The 22,893-nt window shown below is 40.9% G+C and overlaps 1 protein-coding gene and 1 long non-coding RNA gene across 2 annotated transcripts; one reads left to right on the top strand and one right to left on the bottom strand.

Annotated features, from left to right (window-relative positions):
* The first annotated feature begins 940 nt into the window (after positions 1–940).
* LOC148676038 (cystatin-like) lies at positions 941–7,483 on the top strand. Its single transcript, XM_088600792.1, has 3 exons — positions 941–1,395; positions 1,914–2,030; positions 5,882–7,483. The coding sequence occupies exons 1-3, from the start codon at positions 1,189–1,191 to the stop codon at positions 5,969–5,971; spliced, it is 414 nt and encodes a 137-aa protein (XP_088456918.1). The 5' UTR covers positions 941–1,188; the 3' UTR covers positions 5,972–7,483.
* Positions 7,484–19,774: 12,291 nt separating this feature from the next.
* Positions 19,775–21,699, bottom strand: LOC148676037 (uncharacterized). Its single transcript, XR_015940854.1, has 2 exons — positions 21,463–21,699; positions 19,775–20,133 (listed from the first exon to the last, which is right to left on the bottom strand). It is a non-coding gene; the product is annotated as an uncharacterized LOC148676037 (long non-coding RNA).
* Positions 21,700–22,893: the final 1,194 nt, after the last annotated feature.

The following is a 22,893-nucleotide window of genomic DNA, read 5'->3' as shown; positions in this document are numbered from 1 at the left end:
AATATTAGATTGACTGCCCAAACCGCATAGCTGTCTCCCACTGCAGAATTAATCAACGCCAGGCACACAAGCCAGAAAGCTCCGAATGAGTCTGAAAAACAGGTCTGTAAGTAAAATGGAGATCAGTGCTCAAGAAGGTGGTACAGGAGGTGATCGTCAGGAAACTTTTGTCTGGGGTTTTGTCCAGCCTGTTCCAGCCTTGCCAGCACCTATATCACCCTACAACTCACAGCTGGCAGTCCAATGAAGCTCAGCAGTTGTGAGCTTGGCCAGTACCTGGATGGGAGACCTCCTGGGAAAGCTAAGGTTGCTTCTGGAAGAGGTATTAGTGGGGCCAGTAGGGGGCGCTCACCCTGTGGTCTGCATGGGTCTTGATGCCCCAGAATAGTGTTGGGGACACTATAATGAAAAAAAGGTGCCATCTTCTAGATAAGATGTAAAACTGAAGTCCTGATTTAACATAACCATTAAAAATCTTCAGGGCATTTCATGAGAACAGCAGGGGTGTTTCCCCAGTGTCCTGGTCAAATGTCCCCCTGGCCTTTAACAATCATGGTCTCCTAATAATCCCCATCTCTGAATTGGCTTTATCACTGTTCTCCCTACTGGTAGCTGGGGTGTGGTGAGCATACTGGTGTACTTTGGCTGCCATTGCATCATCTAGATGGGGGCTACACATTGGTGGTGGTGGAGGGGAGTCCCCATTAACTATAACGTGCTTTGAGTGCAGTGTCCACAAAAGTGCTATATAAGTGTAAGCAATTATTGTTGTCACAACAGAATTCAATATTGTCTAGGCTCCCCCAGGCCAGCGAGTAGCTGTGATCAACTCCTGGCAGAGGCTGAGCAGAGCGCCACCCATCACACATGACCTACGCAAAGGACAAAACGCAAACAGAAAATGTTTGATTAGCAAGATAAAAACAGAGTGCCACGCATCAGATAACTTCTTAGTCACACAGCTTGGTGACAGACTGAACTGAAAGCTTATTTAAAAGGATCTAATGGTCTGAGAACAGTAAATTTGATAATAGAAGTGTGGAATGTGCTGTTTTATCAACTCCTCCTTCTGATTTGAATAGGAAGAATAAACACTGTAGCCTTATACCAGCTTCCTAGCTGTACTCTGGCCAGGCCCATATAAACGCCCAGTCTTCAGTGTCACTCCAGAGTCAAGAGCAATAGAAGATGACAAGCCAGTGGCAACTCTTCTGTGTTCTCCTCTCCTCAGCTCTCCTAATCATGTCGTCAGCACCTGCAGCAGCTCTAGAAGATGCTGATCCCAACAGCCCAGAAGTCCAAGACTCTGCTGCCTTTGCCCTGGAATCATTTAATTACTTCAACAAGGACCCCTACCTCTACAAAATAACCACTTTCGAGTCCGTGAAACAGATAGTAAGTACTTTTTTAAACTGAGGTGCACCTGAAAACTGCTTATGATGCTTCATGAAACATTCTAGATGGTATTTTTGATTTTCTAAGTCAGGCTTTGACTACGTTATCTTCTTAGGAAGCAAATCTCCCTCTTCAAAACCAAAACCTGCCAAGTCAGTAAAAAGTATATTCGAAGCCAGAAAGAACTATAACTTCTAAAGCGTAACTTCTGATGGTATTTGTTTTTGCTCGGCTGTGGCAGCACAGCTATTCAAATTCTATTTATTTAATGGTTTTGCTTGTTTGCAGATTTCAGCTGACCAAAGAAATCAGTGTCATAGATGCAGAAGAAAGCACTAATTTAATACAGTGCATTATCACATCAGGCAGAACATTTAAATACATTATTATGAAGCTAGGTGGACAGTTTAAAAATTCTTGCCATAAATGTTGAAATAATGTTACTATTTTGCTTAAAGACATGGCGCCCTGCCATGCACAGTCCATGACCCTGTTACATATCTCCACATGTGTCTCAGGCTGTGGGTGGAATGCGGTATGAGATGGATGTCCTGGTGAAGAGATCACAGTGTAAAAAAGGGGAGGAAACAGGCATGGACTCATGCGAATTCTTCACCTCACCTGAAGATGCTAAGGTAAAATTCGTTTTCAGTTGTTTTTCCACTTTCTTGGAGCTCCAATCCCAGTGCAGTGAAAATGGCCGCTTTGGGCTCTCAGATTTGACAGGCTTGATGTCTGTCCAGGGCGTGGGAGATGTCAAGGGCAGCCAGATTGGCTTGACAAGGAGTTGTTATTTGTTCTTGCGCAGAATATTAGACTTTAGACTGTTGGCGGTTTTCCAGTGTGATAGTCAATATCAAAGCCTTTCTTTACTTTGTAAATCACCTGGACTCTCTGGAGTCACATGATCTCATAAATGTTTTACCCCACATGATGCAAACAAACTCATCTGTGTATAATTAACAGTGTCTGCATATGAAACAACATATTGACTTTTTATTTTGAAGCTACTTTTCTCCCTTTTTTCTTAAGGTTTTTAGCATTAATGAATAATTTGGATTGCTTAAATCTGGAGTGCCAATTCTCTTCTTTCTCCTGAACTGCACTGCCAGTGCCAAGTTGCTTGACTCATTGCTGTGGCAAGCATGCCATCATGGGTGGGACAAAGACTGAGCACACTTGCCCTTGAAATGCCTGCAGTTGTGCTGCCAGACACAGTGCCGTAGAGAAGAGTGGGGGAACTGCTTGGAGGAGTAATGCAGCTCTTTGTTGACGACACATTCAGCTCACAGGCACCCTGGGGAACTCAAGGGCACCCAAATCAGGAAGCACTTGGCAAAAAGCACACAACAGCCCAGGGAATCCTGGGTACAGCTGCCTTATGGCGTAGCTTGCAATACATTTAATATGGTGTGTTGCTGGACAACCGCTTCAGGATAAACCTGTGTTTCTTTTCAGAACACTGAAATTTAGATCAGTAGATAAAGGGTTTTTATGCCCACACCGTAGCAAGCACCTATCTCTTGAGTGGTCTTTCTGAGCTTTTATCAGTCATCAAACTCAGATTCTACTTCTGAGAAAGAGAAAATGTAGGAAAGTTAGGTCATGGTTTTGTCTCATGCACTGCACAATCTTTTAGACTTACACACCCTGAACTTCTTCCACGTATAAACAAGCACTTTTATCAGCACAGTCATGAGTGCCTTTGGGCAGAAAAAGCTGCTCTGAATACAGCTCATTGGAATAACAAGAATGAGTCTGCAACTAGAAGTGGTGCTTGAAGACTCTGAACAGACAGTTCTCTGTGGAACAGGACACCTGTGTGAACAACCTAGTGAACAAACTGCTCTGACTGCGTTTGTGGAGAGCCAGATTCTATTAACTCACACACTGTCTTAGGTTTTAGATTTCTGCCTATAGCATGTTTGTTTTGGTAACTCTATGCAAATAAGGATCAAGTCATCTGAATTTTGAAATTGTGTGTAGAAGGAAAACCAATGCGACTTTAAAACATGACTTACAACACATAATTTGGTCTGGCAGGCCGTAAATGTGCATATTTCCTGCAAATAGTTTTCCTAAATATACAGGTACCTGCAAGGATAAAGGAAACAGTTGAGGGAAACAAATGAGGGATACAAAGTGTATAGAAAGCAGGTGCTTTCACACAGGTGTGATATCTGATTTCATTAAGCAATTAGCACCCCATCATTGTATTGGACAGGCTATGTTGCCCATTATTTTGGCTACCATGTCTGAGAAGAAAACATCTCAGTGACTTTGAGAGGTGATTGTTGGGGCACATTTGGCAGGAGTTTCTGTGACGAAGACTGCTCAACTTGCTGATGTTTCACAAGGAACAGTGCCTAAGGCCATATTGACATGGAAGTCTGAGGGAAAGACGTCAGCAACTAGGGGAAATTGTGCATGCCCCTCAACTGTGATGCATATACATTGGTTCAAGATGTGAGGAAAAACAGACAAGCAACTCTGAATCGGCTCACCTCTAATGTCAATCTAAGGTGTGAAGTTTCATCAAGTACAATCCCTCGAGAACTTAACATAGACAGATAGAATGGTCAGGTTCCTGTGCATAAGATCCTTATTACACCTTAAAGTACAGTTTTGTGAGTACTCTGTGAGTAACGTGGTGCAAAAAACACAGGCATTGGTCTCTTGACCAGTGGGAAAGAGTCACATGGTCAGATGAGTCTTCCTTCACCCTGTTCTCAACAAGTGGCCAAGTACATGCGGGGAGCACGCCAAAAAAACCCTACAGACTTGGGTCTCGTTTCCCACAGTGAAGGGTTCTGGTGGCTCTGTAACGGTGTGGGGTTCATTTTCCTGACATGGTTTAGGTCCACTCAACCCATTAGAGGGCAAGCAAAATGCCAATAAATAGAAAGCCACTCTGAGGGGCATTGTGGTTCATCGTTCATCTTGTGGTTGAAGCATTTCTAACCTGATGGGAGTGGAATCTTCCAGGATGACAGTTCCACGCTCACAGGGCACGAGTGGTCACTGAATGGCTGGATGAACATGAAAGTGATGTAAACCATATGCCATGGCCATCCCAGTCACCAGATCTCAACCCAGCCGAACACTTCAGGGAGATTCTGAAGAGGCGTGTTTTCCACCACTATCATCAAAGCACCAAATAATGGAATTTCTTGTGGAAGAATGGTGTTGCATCCCTCCAATAGCATTCTAGACACTTGTAGAATCTTTACCAATCTTTTTCACAATGAAGCCGTTCTGGTGGATCATAGTGGCTCAACTTCCTAATGAGAAACTTTATGTTGGTATGTCCTTTATTTGGGCAGTTACCTGTAATTCCCTCAACAAAAAACAGCAAAAACTGAGTATATTTCCAAGATAATGCGATAACATCTATGTTTCGCTTTGCCCCATTACTGATATCCAGTATGAGTATGAATTTGAATAATCTTTTATATTAAAGTGAACTGAACTGTTGCACTGTTTGAAGTAATTTACCTTAAAATAACAATGTAAGATCTACAGTTTGGTAGGCTATTTTACTCCCAGTTTTAGACAGCTAGAAGGGAAAACCTTACACCTTAGGTATGTTAAGTTAGTTATGTTCAGTGTAGTAACTCTTGTGCTCTAGTCATGCAAAACCAGCAGGTCATTGTCATAACATGTAAGTCATAAATCTGCTTTGTTTTTATTGATGAAGAGCTTGTGTTCTAATAACTCCAAAACAAAGGATCCTTTCAGAAGTTAGTTATTTTTCCATGACATTCTATGCAGAAAGCTGTGGTAGAACAAAAGAAGAATAAGCAACGTCTTGAAAAGTTTCTCAGACATTTCCTGTGACTTTCTTTGGTTTGTCATATACAAAAAGATATTGTTGGCTTGCAGATGAAGATGTTTCTTAATGACATCTGCCAGAGGCAGCTTCTCAAAAACAAAACATACAGATTTCATACCTCCAGAGTAGTCCTTTGGTCTTTCAAAATAAATGAATATGGTTTTAGTATTAATTTGAATTTTCTTATAATTCTTATATATCATTATAATTCTTTCATCACTCTTTTTCATAAATTGTTTTATATTGTTGAGGGAAATGTCTATAGATTGTGAATTCTAATTTTTACTTCAGAAGAGAATTTGGTGTGCTCCCTTGCAACTGTGTTTTTCTGTCATCAGGATGACACTAAAAAGGGAGAATTATATTAAATAAATATGTTTATTCAGAATGAAATTTCCTTTTTCCTTTTATCTGGACTCAAACGCTGTGAATCTCAGCTTGCATTTTAGAAGTAATGTCTGTGGGTTTACTAGGTGCACAAAAGGGGATAATATTCAGCAAGTGCTTTACAAGAGCTTGATCTACTCCTACAAGCATTGTTTAGTCCACTGAAACAAGGAGCCAAAATATAGTACAAGACTAAGAAGAGGAAGTGAGGTCTGGGTGCTGGACAGAATCATGCCTGATGTCTTTATGTCTTTATGTCTTTTGCAGGTGTTCAGGTGTCATTTTGTGGTCTTGAATGTCCCCTGGAAGAATCAGAAGGTGCTGATTAAGAGTGAATGCACCCCTGTGCAGAAGTGAATCTCAAGAGTTCTCTAATTGCAATTATCTGCACAAATCTGGATTAATCTCCACTTAATTCCAATCAGCAAACATAATGTAAATACAGTTCTGCATGCTCTCCAAACTAGGATTCACAGGCAGCCAGAAGCTGATGTTTGGAAGAAGGCTTTACCTGCTTTGAGTCTTAACGTTTTAATGAATTGGTGAATTACATTGGTGCCATTGATATTGGGTTTACTAATTCTGGTGTTTAACTGTATGATAGACCAGTGCAGAGTGTAATCATTCATAGCTGTTGTCATTTTCTCAACTCTTCATTCTGTAATCAAATGAAACCTTAGTAAAAAAAAATAAAGAAAAGTAATTCCTATAAAAAAAACAACAACAAATACTTTACTGTATGTTTGTGGTGACAGGAGGCTCAGCAGAGACAAGATAAACACAGAGCCAGGTATTAAACAGGGCTTCAGGACCAGCGGTTCACAAAAGGACATGAAATGGACTGAGTGGTCTTCTTTTTTACTTTAAGGTTTCTCACCTAGCATAGGATTTCACTTGGCACACCCTAGTTCATGTTTGACAGTGATCAGGACGTATCCTGTTCCTTGTCTATATTTCAGATTGCTTTATGGGCAGTGTATGCAGTTCTATTTATCCATTCCCACAGGAGTCAGTGGTTTTGATCTTTGTTCACCCATGTGTATCTCGATTGACAAAGAGCAACATTGCTCCATCTCCAGCCATGGTACAGCTTTAATAAGATGACTAGTGATAGTCCGTATGTTTTCAAATTTCTAACATTAAGTTCAGTTTTTTGTTCATCGATATGTTTGATGAATTTCGATACTTCTGATGAGAGGACAGTAGCAGGACAGTACCTGTGAGTCGATCACAGGACACACACACACCCTGGACAAGAAACCAGTCCATCACAGGGCTTGGAGCAGAACTGCATCCTGGGCAGGACGTTGTTTGTCTATATTTGTATAAAATAAAAAAGAACCAGTCAAACTTTCTGGAGGCGCAAGCTAAATAGGAGATGCACGAAAACGATAACACACACTCAAGCCAATGTTTATTTCAAGTATAGGAAGGAAACATGCCTGTATATTGTATATAAGCTCAAAGTTTCTTGTTGGTCCTAGACACAAACCACTAGATGGCTCCATTTGGCTAAAATATAACCATAATGATGAAACTACATGAGGAAAAGACATAAAGCAATTAGAATCTTGTGGATATTTGCCTGGTGTGTGCATATTACCTAAACATATCATAAAACATCACAGTTGAAGAGTGGACATCAGGGTGTTATCAGTCATGTCTAGCTGCCTGGGTGAGAATGCAGCTCTAAATGAAATGAAACCCAACACAGCCTGTGATGCTGTGTGGAGTTCTGTAGCACAAAAACATGCCCCATATTCCACAAATACTTACTGCATGAAATGCCACTACATTTCAGGTTAAAGAAAGTTAAGGGATTTAGCAGAATTAATGTCTAAATAAACAATAAAGGACAATTGTACTGTCCCTCTCCTTTCATTGTTGTGATGTTTGTGTTTGGAAACTGCAGTTGACTTTGTCATGAGCTGTTCTGAGGAACTGAGGAAATTTGCCCAACTCTGGTTGATAGCTGCTGCCTGTGGGCTTTCTCTATCCCTACAAGAAAGAAATGTCACTGGAAACAGCAATACAAACATAGAGGGCTGGAATGAATGGTTTCTCATTTATTTTCCAGTAATTGACCAGCGATAATCTAGCTGAGAACAAGATAGGCAGAAGTGACTGTCTACGTTTAGCTCACAGTGTTCATTACTGAGCTGTAGGCTTGGAGAGGTTTCATGATGGGAAAGAATATTAACAGAGAGGTGCTGCACTGCCTTCATTTTGGCATAATTTGGGGGGGAGGGTTTAGTTCCAAAAGAAAGTCATGATGACTTCAGGGACTGTAGGGTAGCTGCGGTTGAAAGCACAGGTGAGTCATCAAGGGGCGGAGTCGTTTCATTCAGGAGTGTCACATACTTCAGATTCTCACAAGGAAATCATGGAATTGGCTGCACTTGGTGACTTCAGCTCCCTATAAGAGTGGTTCCTGTGGAAGAACCCGTCTATGAACCCTCAAGATTTTATGAAGAAGAGAGCATAGTAGGATAACATTGAGAGCACCCTTGGTCATTTTCTGGGGTTGGGATGCTGGTAAGTAAGAAGATAGTTAATGAGTGCACCTGGCCAACTGGAATTGACAGAGAGGCTATTGCCATAGCTACAGTATCTAGGCAGATGGTTATGGGTTTTGGAAATGTATAAGGTTATAGTTCAAGTGGAAACCCCGTGGCTATGCTACCCAAAATAAAAGGGGGGCTGTTAGTGATGATAGTAACAAAATAATCAGGAAAATGAACTAGAATTTATCCAGGAGGTTACCAACAACATTCCCAATATTAGAACCTGAAAAGTCTTCTGTTCCTTTTCAGGGAGGAAACAGTGTAATCTCAATGGAGGAGGATGTTTTTTCTCCTCTCTAATGGAGATTAGAATAGGCCATCCAGCAGTATTGTACCAATGGGCAAACTGGTGCTCACAACTGTGCTGGTAGTTGGATATTGAGGAAAAGGCAGGGTTTTGGCACAGCTAGCTATGCTTCCTGAGAATTCGCTTGCTCTCTGTCTGAGCAGTGAAGTGGTGAGCTCTTGTTACTGTGTGAGGGTTCAAAACTCTTGTTGGGGAGGAAGGGAACAAATGTCAATGGTGTCAGCAATTTCTTCCAGTCCAGAATAAGGTGTGGAATGGCCACATGTGAGGCCCTGGGTAGGCAGTGATGTTGAATCAGATCCAGTACATTTTAACACTGCATCTATCCAGCACAGGTGTATGCTGTTATGTCCATCCAGTTGAAGTAAAACTATTTTTTTACTAACTTTCACATGGCACCCCTTCAGTGAGCTAAATCTCAGAAAAAGGTATCTGGGTAAAGAATGGGGGGAAAAAAGTCTTAACATTACTGGACTGTTTATTCTTGATTCACATTTCATTTCCTTTCTTCTTTCCAAGCCAGTGTTTGCATAGTATTGTACAGTATTTGTACTGTTAAGGCCATCATGTGTAGTTCTTTTTCTCCCAAATGATCCTCTTAAATGTGGGGGGGGGGGGGAGAGGAACAACTTAGTTGTCTTCCAGCAATTAATTTTTAATTAAGCCATTTGAGGGGAAAATAGTTTCCCAAAATAGTGTTTTGAAAAAGCATTGTGTAATCCTCTTTAGTTGTGCTTGTGTTGGGATTTATTTTAATGGAGGTTGAGATGATGGAGAATCACTTGAGATTTTTTTTCCAAAATACTTAAGACTCAAAGCACAACCAGAACTGCCTGGCATCCTCATTGCTCCAGAAATACTCTTGTCTGTTTGAAGGATCTCTGCTGGATATGACCGGGTAGGTAAATTAAAGAACTGAATAAATTTGCGTAGCTTCTCTTGTTTGAGCTCTGTAGAGTATTTTGTCTGGGGGAGGGGACAGAGTAATGCATGAATCCTTGAAGAATGACTTCATCTCTGTAATGCTATTATCTGTGAGGCTGCTGCATCTCTGTGGAGGAACTGCTGTGTGCTGGCAAAGGGGGCTGGGTGAGAAGATGACAGGGAGTTACAGAAGAGGGGTGGCTGGGGTCTTTAACTTTAATAAACTGCACTGAGGCAGTTTGGAAAGGCCTTTGATTTTTGTTTAACAAGCACCCTAACCTTTAATGTATCGCAATATTTAGAAGCCTAAGGTTAAGAGTTCAAGTGGGTAGCTGTGTAGGCTACAAAGAAACAAGTAAAGGTTTATTCCATACTGAGAAGAAAGGAAAACGTTTTGGTTGTGGAGCCTTCTTCATGTGAGACTTGCACCCGAAGAAAGCTCCACAGTTGAAACATTTCTCTTTTCAGCATGGAATAAGGTTAAGATTCTCTAGTTTGATTCCTTCCTGTTTGCAAAAGGTAAGAAAGGACATATCTCAAGATAACACTAGAGGACAGCACTAACACTTGTGGTCACATTTTGGAGATTTCAAAAGCAAGGCAAACTGTGGACCCTCCACTCAAATTGCTTTACAGGTAACAGGGACTCCCCTCCATCACCCCCCAGTGCGTAGCAGTGCAGAAAAAAAGCTTAAACTGGATCAGTTACTGCCATAAAACTAGGAAACATGCAGGTAGCACTTTGCTGCAGTCTTTTTTTTTTTCTGCTATCCCTCTGACCCACTCAAATTTCCAAGGTTCCCCAGCCCCTAGTTACTTACGCTTTTTATAGTAGTTTTCTGGACACTCCAATCAAAATGCTTTACAGGTAACCACCACCACTGTGTAGCTCCACCTGGGTGATGCAGAAGCAGCCAAAATGCGCCAGTACACTCAACATGAGTCTGCTATCGGTGGGTAGGAGCATGACTAATAAAGCTAATTCTTGGATTACATAGATAGGGGTTATTAGGAGGCTATGAATGATGAAGGTCAGGGGGAGGTTTGGCTGGGACACTGAGGTTACACTCCTACTCTTTTTGAGAAACTCCATGTGAAATATTTAATTATCACAGAGTCAGGACCTCGATTTTATGTCTCATGTGAAAGACTGCGCCTGTTTACAGTATAGTGTCCCTGTCACTATACTGGGGCATTAGGGCCCACATGGACTGCAGGGTGAGCACCCCTGCTGGCCCCACTAACATTTCTTTGAGCAGCAACCTTAGTTTTTCCCAGGAGGTCTCCCATCCAGGTACTGACCAGGCTCACACCTGCTTAGCTTCAGTGGGTTGCTAGTTGAGTTGCAGTGATATGGCTGCTGGCTAGAAGAATTAAATGATCTCCTTATTAGCAATATCTCTAGTCTTATGACTTTTATTTTAGTACATGCCAGAAGTACACACTTCAACTCTGGGTGTGAATCTTGACAGGTTTGGTTACCTGTTAATTTAAAAACATCTCACAACAATCATATTGGAGACCGTGCTTTGATTCTGGTCTTAACAAAGGCCAGCTCTCCTTTAAAATCTCCTTTGCATTCAATGTGCAGTCATGTAAAGAACTGGAATCCATTATGGTTTACACAGAAAATGAATAAAGCAAAAATGTCTTGACCTTCAGTTTGTATAACTGAGTAAAAGGAAATCCAGCGGTTGCTGAAAAGCAAGGGGAAACTGATACAGTGGAAAATATCCACACAGGTGTTCTTTTTTTTTTCTAGGGCATTTTCTCTGCTGTGCTGGTCTGCTTGCCATGTAACCAGCTATCCTTGAGCTCCCATTGCAGGGCAGGCAGGGGTGGCTCCTCCATATAGGTGCCATTTGTACTGTAACGTGCTTGGGTTCTTGGGCTTGTGCCCTCACTGCTCCCGCACCAGTTTGTCCTTCTCCAGATGGCCTTGAACCCGAGTCTCCGGTGTCCCTCAACAGGGAACTTGCAGGCTGAGCTAAAGGAGACCCAGGTAGCCAACTTCCCTGCTATGTGCAGGGGAGGGTGCTGACATCGCTGTGCTGCAACTGGCTCATACAACCTGTAGGTCATGCGTTCACTACAGTACCATTTCAAACTATCCTGTGCCCTATTAGAAACTTGATCGTAGAGCACGTCATCCTACAAGCTCTCTCTGATCACTCTAAATGGGCAAGGCCTGTATTAGTCCTAGTTTGTGCCACCCGCCCCCGAGCCTGTGGCACCAATTTTGATCAACTGGAGAGAGTTTTCGTGTGGACGGGGAAGTGCAGCATTTCGAAATGACCAAAACTTCTTGTGAATACAAAAAAAGGAGGCTGTTAAAAGAGTGGGCACTCCAAAAACAGGCTTATCCTTAAAATACATTGCCTCAGAATCATCTTTAGTTGGTAAGGATGGTAATCCGCCAACATAGTCATCAAATCACTGATTCAGCTAGCAACTTTGCTCCGTTACAAGTAACGGTGGACGTAGAAGGTTCTTCTTCCAAGGATAGAATTAGCAGCAACCGTCTTGTCCAAAACACTCACCAGCCGCAAATGTTATAAGCTAAGGAAAATTTGAATGATCTCCGTAAGTGGCTGACAACAATTAACCAAGGAGCCGGAGACATTTTGATACAGTGGGCTCAATTGTCTGTGCGTCATAGTTGGACAAATGGGGAGAAACTGGAGAGGCCATGGCTCATTTATTCAGTTAGCAAGGATGTTACTTGCTTTTGTTGTAAATTTTTTGGTGTCGGTAAGAGAATCAGCTCTGGCAAAAGACAGTGTCAAATATTAAGGGGGGGGGGGGAATGTCAAACATCTTGAGCGCTCACAAAGTTCAATGAGCGAGTAGAATGTTCTTCATAAATGGGAAGAGCTGGACACAAGGTTGGTGTCTCAAAACACCGTAGATGAGCAAAATCAATGGAAAAGATTAGCCGGGACAATCCATTGGCAAGTTTTGTGATGTTTGGTAAGCCTAGTAAGAGTAATGGCCATGCAAAACATAGCATTCCATGGTGGCACAGATGGACAGAGCATGATAATGGCAATTTCCTGAAACTTGGGATGATAGGCCTTTTTGATAATGTTATGGCTGAACACATTTAGGAGAGTAACTTTGGTAAATGAATTAAAAAAAATGGTATCATAGCAATGCTACCATCCCATATTTAGCACAAAACTCTTGATGTTCAAGTCTGCAAAGTACTGCTCAATTTTAGATTGTACCCCCGACGTGAGTGGAATCGAACAGATGACTGTGAACCTGTGCTTTGTTACAACACAGAAAAGCAGTGTGAAGATTTGATTTGTTGACTCCAAGTTATTTGAGTAAATCTTCCTCTATTTGAGTTTTCCTCTTGAGGAACTGATTACTCACTTTTTAAAGTTCTTCTACTCTTCTAGTTCTGGATAAAATGTTTGGCAATATTGCTTTTGAAATACTTTTGTCTCTTTTGGAAATTGTAATTCAGTAAGAGTTCAATTAGGAATGATTTATTAATGCAGAAGTCGGTTTGAAACTTTGTTTGGTCAGGGAGCAGAAATCGAGACATAGCTAGCTCATGGGTGTCCCCTATTCTATGGCACAGAAAATATACAGTACTTTCCAAATGCAAATAATGCTTGAAAAGAGACATCACATGGAAGTCAATTCTGTTTTATTAAGCTTTAAATCAAACATAAAACGGTGTATAAGAGTCTTAAGATCTGTTTCTTTTGATTAAAACAGGCGTCAGAAGACAAAGGTATCTTTGGTTGGTGTGGAATAAAGTGCCAAATGGGGTGTTAATTACCGACCGGTATCCTCAACAAGAGGAAGAAGCACTAACTACTGCATATAATGTAACTTTCCGGGACAGGCTCTAGCTGCCCCGGCAGCCCTGTATTAGATTGGGTAGAAAATCAATGGATGGAATGGAAAGAGGATTAAAACAACTTTGAATAAAATACGAAAGAGCAGTGCAGCTTCCCAGGGCAGGTCAAGATCCCTGCAGTGCAGCTCCCTGCTGTTCCTGTGCAGTAAATGCAGCAAGTCAAGATCCCTGCAGTGCAGCTCCCTGCTGTTCCTGTGCAGTAAATGCAGCAAGTCAAGTCTCCTCTATTTTTCTATTAGTTGTGTGCCAATGATTAGGTCAAAACTGATTCAATGTTGTCTATTGCTTTCTTTGTCCTGTTTTATTGTTATCAGTTGATTTTGTTGATGGTCTTCTTGTGTGGGTGTGGAGTTCTGGCTGGTAGTCTGTTCATTCTAGTTGTGTGACCAAACCATGGAGGTCTGAAGCTAAGAGATGGGGATGCATGTCTTAGTGTCTTTCAATGATAAACCTCAGCTATGCTGGAGGATTAACACAACTGTTTGTGTCACCAGTTTAACACAAGTTAAAAATACATTAAATTTAAAATTGCTGCCTATCGGTAATAAACAGTGCGATTAATCTCATGACGTACTTCAAAAAGCCACAAGGTGGCAGACAAAACTATGCAAAAATAAATCTCTCCGGGCAGTGGACTGTAATATTCTCTTCCGCAGTATTAACTGCACCTTTTTTATACATTACATTAAAAATAGTGTATTCAAAGTCTTGAAAAATGAGTAAGGAATGTCTTCCAAGACTTTTCTTTAGTGGAAATTGCTTTATCTTTGCTGGGGGGGATAAATCGTCAAAATCTGAACAATTTATCTTCACTCGAAGAGTTTTGCCGCTCTAGCTTTGTCGCAATGTTCCGAAGAAAGAAAAATAGAGCTCGAAGAGTGAAATTCTTCTAAACGTTATTTCATGGGATTGTTAATTTAATATGCTCCATTATTGCATGAATTATGCACAAGGTAAGAACAGCACTTGGTGAAAACATCGTCTTTATTACACAAAGCTAGAGCCGAATATTCCACGGTTTTAGTTTTTGTGCCTTAATTTACAGTCCCTATATTCTGAATACAATTGCGGATGATCTTCTAGACGACATGCAAATTATGAAATATGAGCATGTCCGTGGGCGGTCATATCCTGTAATCATGGTGGCAATGAACAGTGACAAAATTAAAAACGTCAGTCAGCAAAATATTTTTACTACAATTAAGCTACTTTGTTTTAGATTAGTTGTAACGTGAAACGGTGACCCAAGATTTGCCAACAAATAGGTTTTGCATAGGCATTTTTCTATTATCCGCATCTCAAGACTTACAGTAAGTAGAAAGGTGCTAATTAGTGCAGTGTCTCAAAATAGGTAATACAAGATGCTGACCAGGGGGTACTGTGGCCCTTGAGTTTAAAACTATTTCTACAGGTTCATGAACTACACCAGAATCTAGATCCTTTATATAAATTGCAAAGAGCGGTGGTCCTCGTACAGATCCCTGTGGTACTCCACTAATTATATCACCTCAGTTTGAGCCTTCAGCTCTTACCTGTACGCGGACTGAGCCACACATGACCAGGTACATCAGATAAACAGGCAGATGCGCTGTCTGAATGTTCCTGTAAATGCCTCATTTTTCTACTTTTCCTTCAAGCTTGTTTGTTCTTGTATAGTTGACTGGTGTGGCACAATGCCCTCTGCCGTGTGGAGATGTCAGTGAGTCGTGTGTTTATTGTCCTGTCAAACATCACGCAGATCCCACTGTTCTGTGACGTGGGCTGAGAATGAAAAGTGGTGGAAGAACGGCAGCGAACTATTAGTATTCTGCTACTATCTAATGCACAAGAAACTAAAAACACCATAAATAAATAACAAGTATCTGCTGTTGTTCCTGCACTATTATTTCATGTTAATTACGGTTATAAAACTGAAAGCTTTCCAAAGCTTGATACTTGACATGCACAACCAGTTTTCCATATGGAGTTAGACTGGTTAATACATGACCTTTCTTCCATCTATTTTCACAGCAACCAGTGGTTTAAGATCTTTCTCCATCTACAAAGCTCTAATGAGTGTGTGATCTTGATAAATGTGTCGAGTTCCTGGTTCTCAAATACTGTGCAGCTAGGAATAACACCAATTTGTAAAATGAAGAATAGCAAGGTCAATTTAAAATCAATAAAAATGTGTTCCTGATAAAGCTTGAAATAATATGTATGAGAACACAACATTATGGACATTAGAATTGTAAGTGGAAACAATACACCTAAAATGTACACTGATTTAATAGACAAGCAATTGCCACATGACTCAGAAATTCTGGACTGTAGTTTTCCATTTCCTTACAAAGGGCCACATGACAATTTTTGTCATTTGATTTTCCCAGTTGGTAGAAAAAACTCAAAACTGGAGCTTTTTTTCTTAGTTGAGAAACCGCTTAGAAACAGTCAGCTTGTATAATGAACCAGTTAGGAAATGTTAAAGCAAATGAGAAATTACAGCAGCACTGAAAGTAAACAGAACAGTGTGAGTGTTTATGTAACATGAAATCAAACTATAATCCAGTAAAGCACAATAGACTCATTATGAGAGAGGGTTGGAAAGGTTAAGGCATTAAAAGCTTTCATTTTTCTTTACAGGTTGTAAAGAGTTTCAGTCCCCCATTGAACCGAACGGGAGACTGAAAAGTGTTTGGAGGCTAAATTGTTGTGGAAATAGCTAGCAGGCCTTCAGTTCCCCACAAAACGGGCAGATCAGTGGCATTAACCACCAGTCCCTTGATGGTCCCATTTCACAAGAGCAATTTGTCATCCCCAGCTGCTCAAGAGTCCCTTACAGCTGCAGTTCCAGTCCTGCACAGGGAGAGTTCGCCTATCCAAACCATTCATTTTGGATGCTCTGCTCCATGGTGCCCTACAGGACACTCATTGTTGATTGGAAGAACATTGTGCCTCCCAGTCATGTCACTGTACGCTTGTAGTTGTAGGACTTACTCAAAGACAGCTGACTAATGCTTCCCTTTACCCCCGTCACTCTCCTCTTAGTGTGTGCTGACTCTCTGGGGTTCACAGTCACAGCTGTGCGTCCTGACCCCGGGCTGGAGCCAGAGATGTCCAAGCCTGCGCTCTGAGAGACTGTGACTGACCACTTGACTATCAGCCTTGTGTCTTTTATCCATAACATACCTGGGTAGTCATGGAATGAAGAGCAATTAAGTCCATAATTAAATCAATTTAACAACAAATAGACAGTAAATCAAAGCAGAAGACCATTTGAATCTCCGAGACAATTTCACTGAAATGGATCAATGTCAACATACTACCTATTTGTGAAAGGAGTTCATATTCTGATTTTTCAGACAGTCATATGTAGTTAATTTCTACTAGTAGTGCAGGGCATTTTTGTTATAAAATTTGTGGGGTGCACTTTACCTTTTAATCGAGCTACTTTAAAAAAAAAATGGAAATGTTTTTGAACCTATGTTGAAACACATTTTGTCTTGGTAACATCTGATATAACACATGAATTGAAAAAAAAATGGCGCAATTAAGAGCCGTTTTAATGACAAGAACTCATAACACTGTTAACAGGCAGGTACATCAGTGTGAACTAAAAACAACCTGCAAGATACATCTATACGTGGCTCAGCACAATAGACACTAATGATCATATTAGCAATTACAGGTCATCAAATACCTCCTTATGTTTCTATTACATTTACATTTTCATCCAAAGAGACTTACAAATTAGATCCAGTCAAGATGCAAGGGGTACAGATAACAGGACAGCACGATGACTGGCAAAGAGACTAGAAGACGTTGCTTGGGATGAGTAAAATACAAATTGCCAAAAAAGGCAGTTTTTCTTTCTCAAAGCTTCCATGATGGCGAAATGAGAATGGTGAACAACTTACTTTTTAAAATGAAAAATAATCACTCGGGCAGTGCAGTGGTTAGCAGTGTTTGCAGTGCTGGAGCCCTGGGTTCAATTCTGGATCCAGGGTGCTATCAGCTTGGGGTTTGTATGTTTCCCCTGTGTTTGCATGGGTTTCCTCCGAGTGCTCCAGTTTGCTCCATCAAGTCCTAGAGCATAGGGGTAGGCCAATTGGCTTCTGGGAAATTTGGCCTTGGTGTGAGTGTGTGTGTGTCCGTGTGTCTTCCAGGGAGTATTCTCCCTTGTACCTGTTGCTTACTGGATTAGACTCCAGTTCCCCTGTATTGGGAGAAATGGTTAGAAAATGGATGGGTGATTCTCTGCATTTGTATAGAGCTTTCCTTCCCAAACTACTTGACATAACGAACATCAGAACCCTCACAAAGAAGAGGAGTTAATTGAATCAAGGGGTGGGGCTTATTGTGTCAAACTAACATGTAAGGACACGTTCAGAGTTCTTTTTATTTTGTTTCAAACATCAAAAAAATCTTGAGTCAAATCTGTTCAGCCTTCTCATACACTTAATTTGTGCCATAAAACTCATACCACAAGACAAATATAATAAACTACAGCAACAACAGAGCTTCTCCATGTATAATGATCCATGAAGATTTTATTAGCCCTGACACAGGTTACTGGTACTGACTTTAAAGTACAAACATGGCAATGTTTTTAGTCAATTTCCTTACACTTGCAGAATTATTCATTTACACAATTACTTGGGCTATACTTACTTGGATACGACCCAGTACAATGTATCAAACCATTTATTCATAATTCCATCAAGACCAAGGAAACATAATAAAGAATACTCTTCCTTCATGATCTACTACAGTATGTTACTACAGGTCTCAAGAGACCCTCCCCCCCCGGCCCAGTGAGGATCAGGGTTAATTGTGAGGCCATTTATTTTCTGAATTGTTCTGAACGCAGGCATGCAATGGTTTGATGATCTTTACGTTTCTTGTCATCTACTGCCAGGTCAAAGAAAGCCAGTGGGAGTCAGGATTCTTGAAGTATTAAAGGGCAGTTGGTCTGCTGGGTTGTCACCAGCAATCATCGGGTGTCTAACGAGGATGCCATTTTGTCAGAAGCTGTTGCAAAGGTTCGCTTCTGCTGTCCTCAGACAGAGAGATAACAAAGCTCATCTGGTAACCTTAACCTTGAGTCTTCCATTGTTGTCTGCGTAGCACATTGGGCAGGAGTGGACTGTCTTCAAGTGAACATTAGCTCCCCAGCACTTCTCTAAGAACGTCTTCATTCTGTGCAGAACAGATTCTACGTTAACTGTTGTCCCGATGACAAAGACTCAGCTTTGGGCAGGTTAACTGCAATCTACAGATATGCCCAACAGTGTCGCAGATAAGAATGTGTGTAAGCTGTGATTGTTCAGGCATATGATCTTTGAACTTTCATTTTTGTACCCAAGGTCTAATGAAAAGGCCTTGGCTATATTAATGAGCATGGTTAGAATACTGCATGCTTGTAGCCATTGATAGAAATTAAACATGGAGCAGAGGATTGATCTCAAACAGGTTATTGTTAGTGGTTTCATAATGAACTGTTTCAGGGTTTGAAGGACACTGGCTATGTTTGTAAAATAACACCATAGTCTATAAAGCAGGCAGCTGAAAATCAATAACTCGGCAGCGAGCACGGCTCCCTGAAAAGATGATCTGGACTGCTATACTTTTGTACAGTGATGAATAAATGTTCATGCAGGTTTGGTAAAATAAATCTTGCCAATGACAACTGTTTAATTATTTATATCTACTTTGTCAGCTTAGAATGAAAATCCCAACTTCCGAGAAATGAGACCTTGCAGCAACAGTCTTTCAATGGAGGTATGAGGGCCAAACAAACTATGAAATGTCTTTCATTTTCAGAAATATCATTGGTTGCTAAAGAACCTTTGAAGACAAAGTGAGTGGAATGATTTCAGGCATCTATTTATACCAAGGTGAAAAAAGACAACATTCTTTAGAATTCCTAGACACTGTAAGTCATTGAAAGCTAAGGCAAAACGTACCAAAAACCATAGTTTGCCTGAAATCATAAGAGCTTGCAGGTGACAGGGCAAAGACATTGTGATATTTCTGTTTGTCAGGGAGCTCTGGAGAGGTGCTCTGAGCTGGTGCTGTCCTGGTTTTGGCTGACTGCTGGCTTCTCCATTGGGCCAAGGGATAAGAACAAGTGTGGACTGGTGAAGGAGAAGGTACAACCAACAGAGACAAGCAGGGAGGACAATGAGGGTACAGGGGGAGATGGGGGATTGTAATCAGGAGAAGCTGCAATGATGTCCAATGACCTACAATGAGGGGTGAGGAAGGACAGCCATGTCGAATTGCACATGAGCACAGATAGGCAAGGATGAGTCAGAAGTGCAAGATCTGCATTGGAGAACTGAGGCAAAGGAAACGAGAGAATATCATCATGAACAAGGCTGGAATTTTCTCTCCGAGCATCCAGATGTCACATCTACATTAGAACGGTATCTGAGATTAAGGTGTGTTGTCTGCCTTATTTACTTCCACCCTTCTGTTGCTAGCCAAAACCCATATATAATAATGTATCATATTTGAAGAAACCTCCGTGCATTCTGGTAGCAACTGTGTGGCACAAAAGCAGCAAACTCCAAAAGTGAGCAAGCCTAGATTCCATGGGTGTGGATGTGCCAGTTCTCAGAGTTTGTAATGAGAACACAATAGGCCACATTTTTGCATCAGTGCCAGTGTGCTATATTTATGTCTCTGCTGTTAATGGTACAAAGCTAGTGAGAAAGGCACATAACTCTGCAGCCAGATCTCCTTTCAGAATGCTTGCTTCGAGTTCGCAGCTTCAGCCTGAAGATATCCATTCAGTGATCAGCGTTAAGTTAACCTGGAGTGCAATGCCTAGCAGAGACGAAAAAGAACAAATGTGCTGGGTGGGTATCTGTGAAGAAATAAAAAAACATGACAAAGCCATTGATTCCTGAAGATGTGGTTCAACCACTGACAAACAAACTTAAGACTAGTTTAAAAACAGTTATTGGCATACTAATCCTGCATGAAACTGGCCTTGAAAGGATTTATTCAGGGGAAATTATATTATTTTTGACAAAAAAACAGCCCATCTGGGATGCCTTCAGTGCTTCAAACATTTGCAATGACTCACAGGAGTGTTTAGTCATTCGTTAAACATTTACACGTTTAACCATTGCAACAATAGCACAGACCAAGAGATCGTGAAATAGTGCTGTTCCAACTTTATGATGTAATTGCAATTGCTGATGCTTTTATTAAAACCGCAATATTTAGCACGGTTATTGATATTTTTACCGACTGGTGAACTCCTGGGTTTATTCAAGCCATGGTGATTTTCTTTTTGTTTATGGATTTTAAAAGGAAAAATGCACTTTTGAAATCTTTTGGGCTCACCCAACTCTGGTGCTCTGCTACTCTGGTATATTAAAAATACATGGCAGAACATTCAGAAATATCCAGTGCTCTGCCATCTTCTGCCACAGCTTAATTTTTCAGCAGGTCTCGATTGTTTCTAGTCAACCTTTGAAACAGTACTATTTCCCTGGTCTGATGATCTTCTTGGCGTGAGAGACATTATACAGTATAACCCCAGTGTCCGTTGCTGGGTTACCACAAGCTATGATAGAAATTTTGGGAGGAAGGTTAGATCCTAACCTTGCATACTTCTGCTTGCCTGCATGTGTAAGTCTCGTACCTGGGACTTGCTTGAGAATATCTCTTACACTCCCTCCCATCTTGCAGCAATCCTTGTGAGAGCGAGGGGGTTTTGGGAAGCTTCAGACAGACTGCCATTCCCCTACATAGCTGAGCCTTGCCAAATACTTTATACATATCTGTTTCTCTCTCACATTTATTAGGATCTACAGTAACTGAGCTACAGCAATATAGTTTAGTGGGCAGCTGAAGTCGTGGGAGAGCCGTAGACCTCGCCTGCGTAAAACCCCCAAATCCTCTTTCATTTGCTCACTTTAAAAAAAAAAAATCATTGGTTTAATTAAGCCATCAAGACCCTGGGTCATACAAGAACTAGGAGGTGCCATGCCTCTTGATAACAAATGTTGCCATCAGCTCTCTATCTGACTCTCTCTTTCCATGACTGAGAACCTGCTTTCTGACAACCTGCACCTAACCCTTCCTTTAATTTCCTATTTGCATAGAAATCCAACAGCACAAATCTCACAGGCTAGTTCGGAACTAAACTGCTACTTGAAATGACAATGCATTGATTAAACGTTACCTGTGAGTTTAAATGTGTGGATGTGTCCAATATCTTGATTTTTGACATTCAAGAAGGTCTTTCTGGTATCCGATTTAGACAGGTGAATCACTTTGTTTTAATATACTGTAGTCTTGATGGTGCCTGCTTCTCCTGATTGCATAACCTTCATGGCACTACTGAGGCCCCAGTTTTCACATTGCTCTCCTGCCTTCAGCTACATTCCCAGAGACACCTTTGCTCGAAAGTAATGCATACTGTTGCTATGCTGGTGTGTTTGCTTTGACACATCCTTCTTTGGCTGGGCCACTGTGAGTCTGGCTTCACAGTAAATGTCACGTCTGCTGCAGTCACAGTGTCTTTCTGCCAGAAGTCATTATGAGAAGCAGGCTGGCATCTTCCTGTCTATCTCCCATCGAACCTGCACCCCAGAGTATGAGAGCTTTGAAAAAATGACATGAAATATGAAAAGAAAATGAGCACCCTGAGACACAGCTAAGCACGTTTTCTGTTGTTTGGCCTCTGGACATTACAGAGATAGTTCATGTGAACCAGTTTTAGCAAAATTGTTTTTTTTTTCTAAAAAGATACAACTAAACGATTCCCCCTGACTCCCAAGAGCCCATCCTCCCTCTGTATTTGTTCTCGCTTCAACAGCATATTAACATTGTGATGGAAAGACTTTGAAAGAATATTAAGTAATTTTCTGATTACTTGTTCAATACCACATACTGTTTAAGACAGAAATATTTCTGAAACCTGGATGGAAAATATCACTATGCTTATGGTATAAAATCTAGAATATTAAGGTAGTGTATTCTGACTTGTTGCATGTTGACTTGATACAGACTTTATGCAAATCATCTCTATAACTGCATTGGGACCAGCATACACAGAATGTTTATCTCGACCCTTAGTCCCCTTTTGCACTGTTGTGTGCAAATAGATTTGATATCCACTGAGACAATTGTTCTGCTGTGCCTCACTTTCAAGGTAAGCAAAATTCCCAAGGGCAAGCTTCATAAATACAGCAAGAGACAGTAGATAAAACACATCATATAAATACAGTATTACCAGCAGCAGTTAGGAATATAGTTGACAGCCTAGTTCAAGACAATGACCAATTCAATAGTTTGACGCAATATACTAAATATGCCAAGCACTGAGTGCTTGTACAGAAATGTATTTCAATATTTAACATAACCCTCTGGTTATTTACACTGGAAGATAGAGGGCATATCTTGATGAATGGCAGTTGCTACAGCCAAGTTCTCAGACACGAATATTATTTTAAGTACTAACATTTACCTTGAAGCTTTAGCATTACCTACCCCTTAATCCATGTGAAGGACTGGAATAGTTTTAAGCATTAGGTTAAATCTAAGAGTGGGATACAGTAGCTTCTCTGGACAGTAAATGATTTTTTATCTTTCCAGCAAATAGTTCATGGGT

Source organism: Lepisosteus platostomus, chromosome 2, assembly GCF_059453375.1.
Source record: "Lepisosteus platostomus isolate fLepPlt1 chromosome 2, fLepPlt1.hap1, whole genome shotgun sequence".
Classification (NCBI taxonomy): Eukaryota; Metazoa; Chordata; class Actinopteri; order Semionotiformes; family Lepisosteidae; genus Lepisosteus; species Lepisosteus platostomus.
Note: the sequence above shows the minus strand (reverse complement) of the source record. Positions and strands in the feature narration are given on the sequence as shown.

Excerpts from the sequence above, each read along its gene's own strand:
- LOC148676038 (XM_088600792.1), top strand. The coding sequence starts at position 1,189 with ATGACAAGCCAGTGGCAACTCTTCTGTGTTCTCCTCTCCTCAGCTCTC. Across the intron at positions 1,396-1,913 it reads TCGAGTCCGTGAAACAGATA|GCTGTGGGTGGAATGCGGTA; the intron begins GTAAGTACTTTT and ends CATGTGTCTCAG. Across the intron at positions 2,031-5,881 it reads CCTCACCTGAAGATGCTAAG|GTGTTCAGGTGTCATTTTGT; the intron begins GTAAAATTCGTT and ends TGTCTTTTGCAG.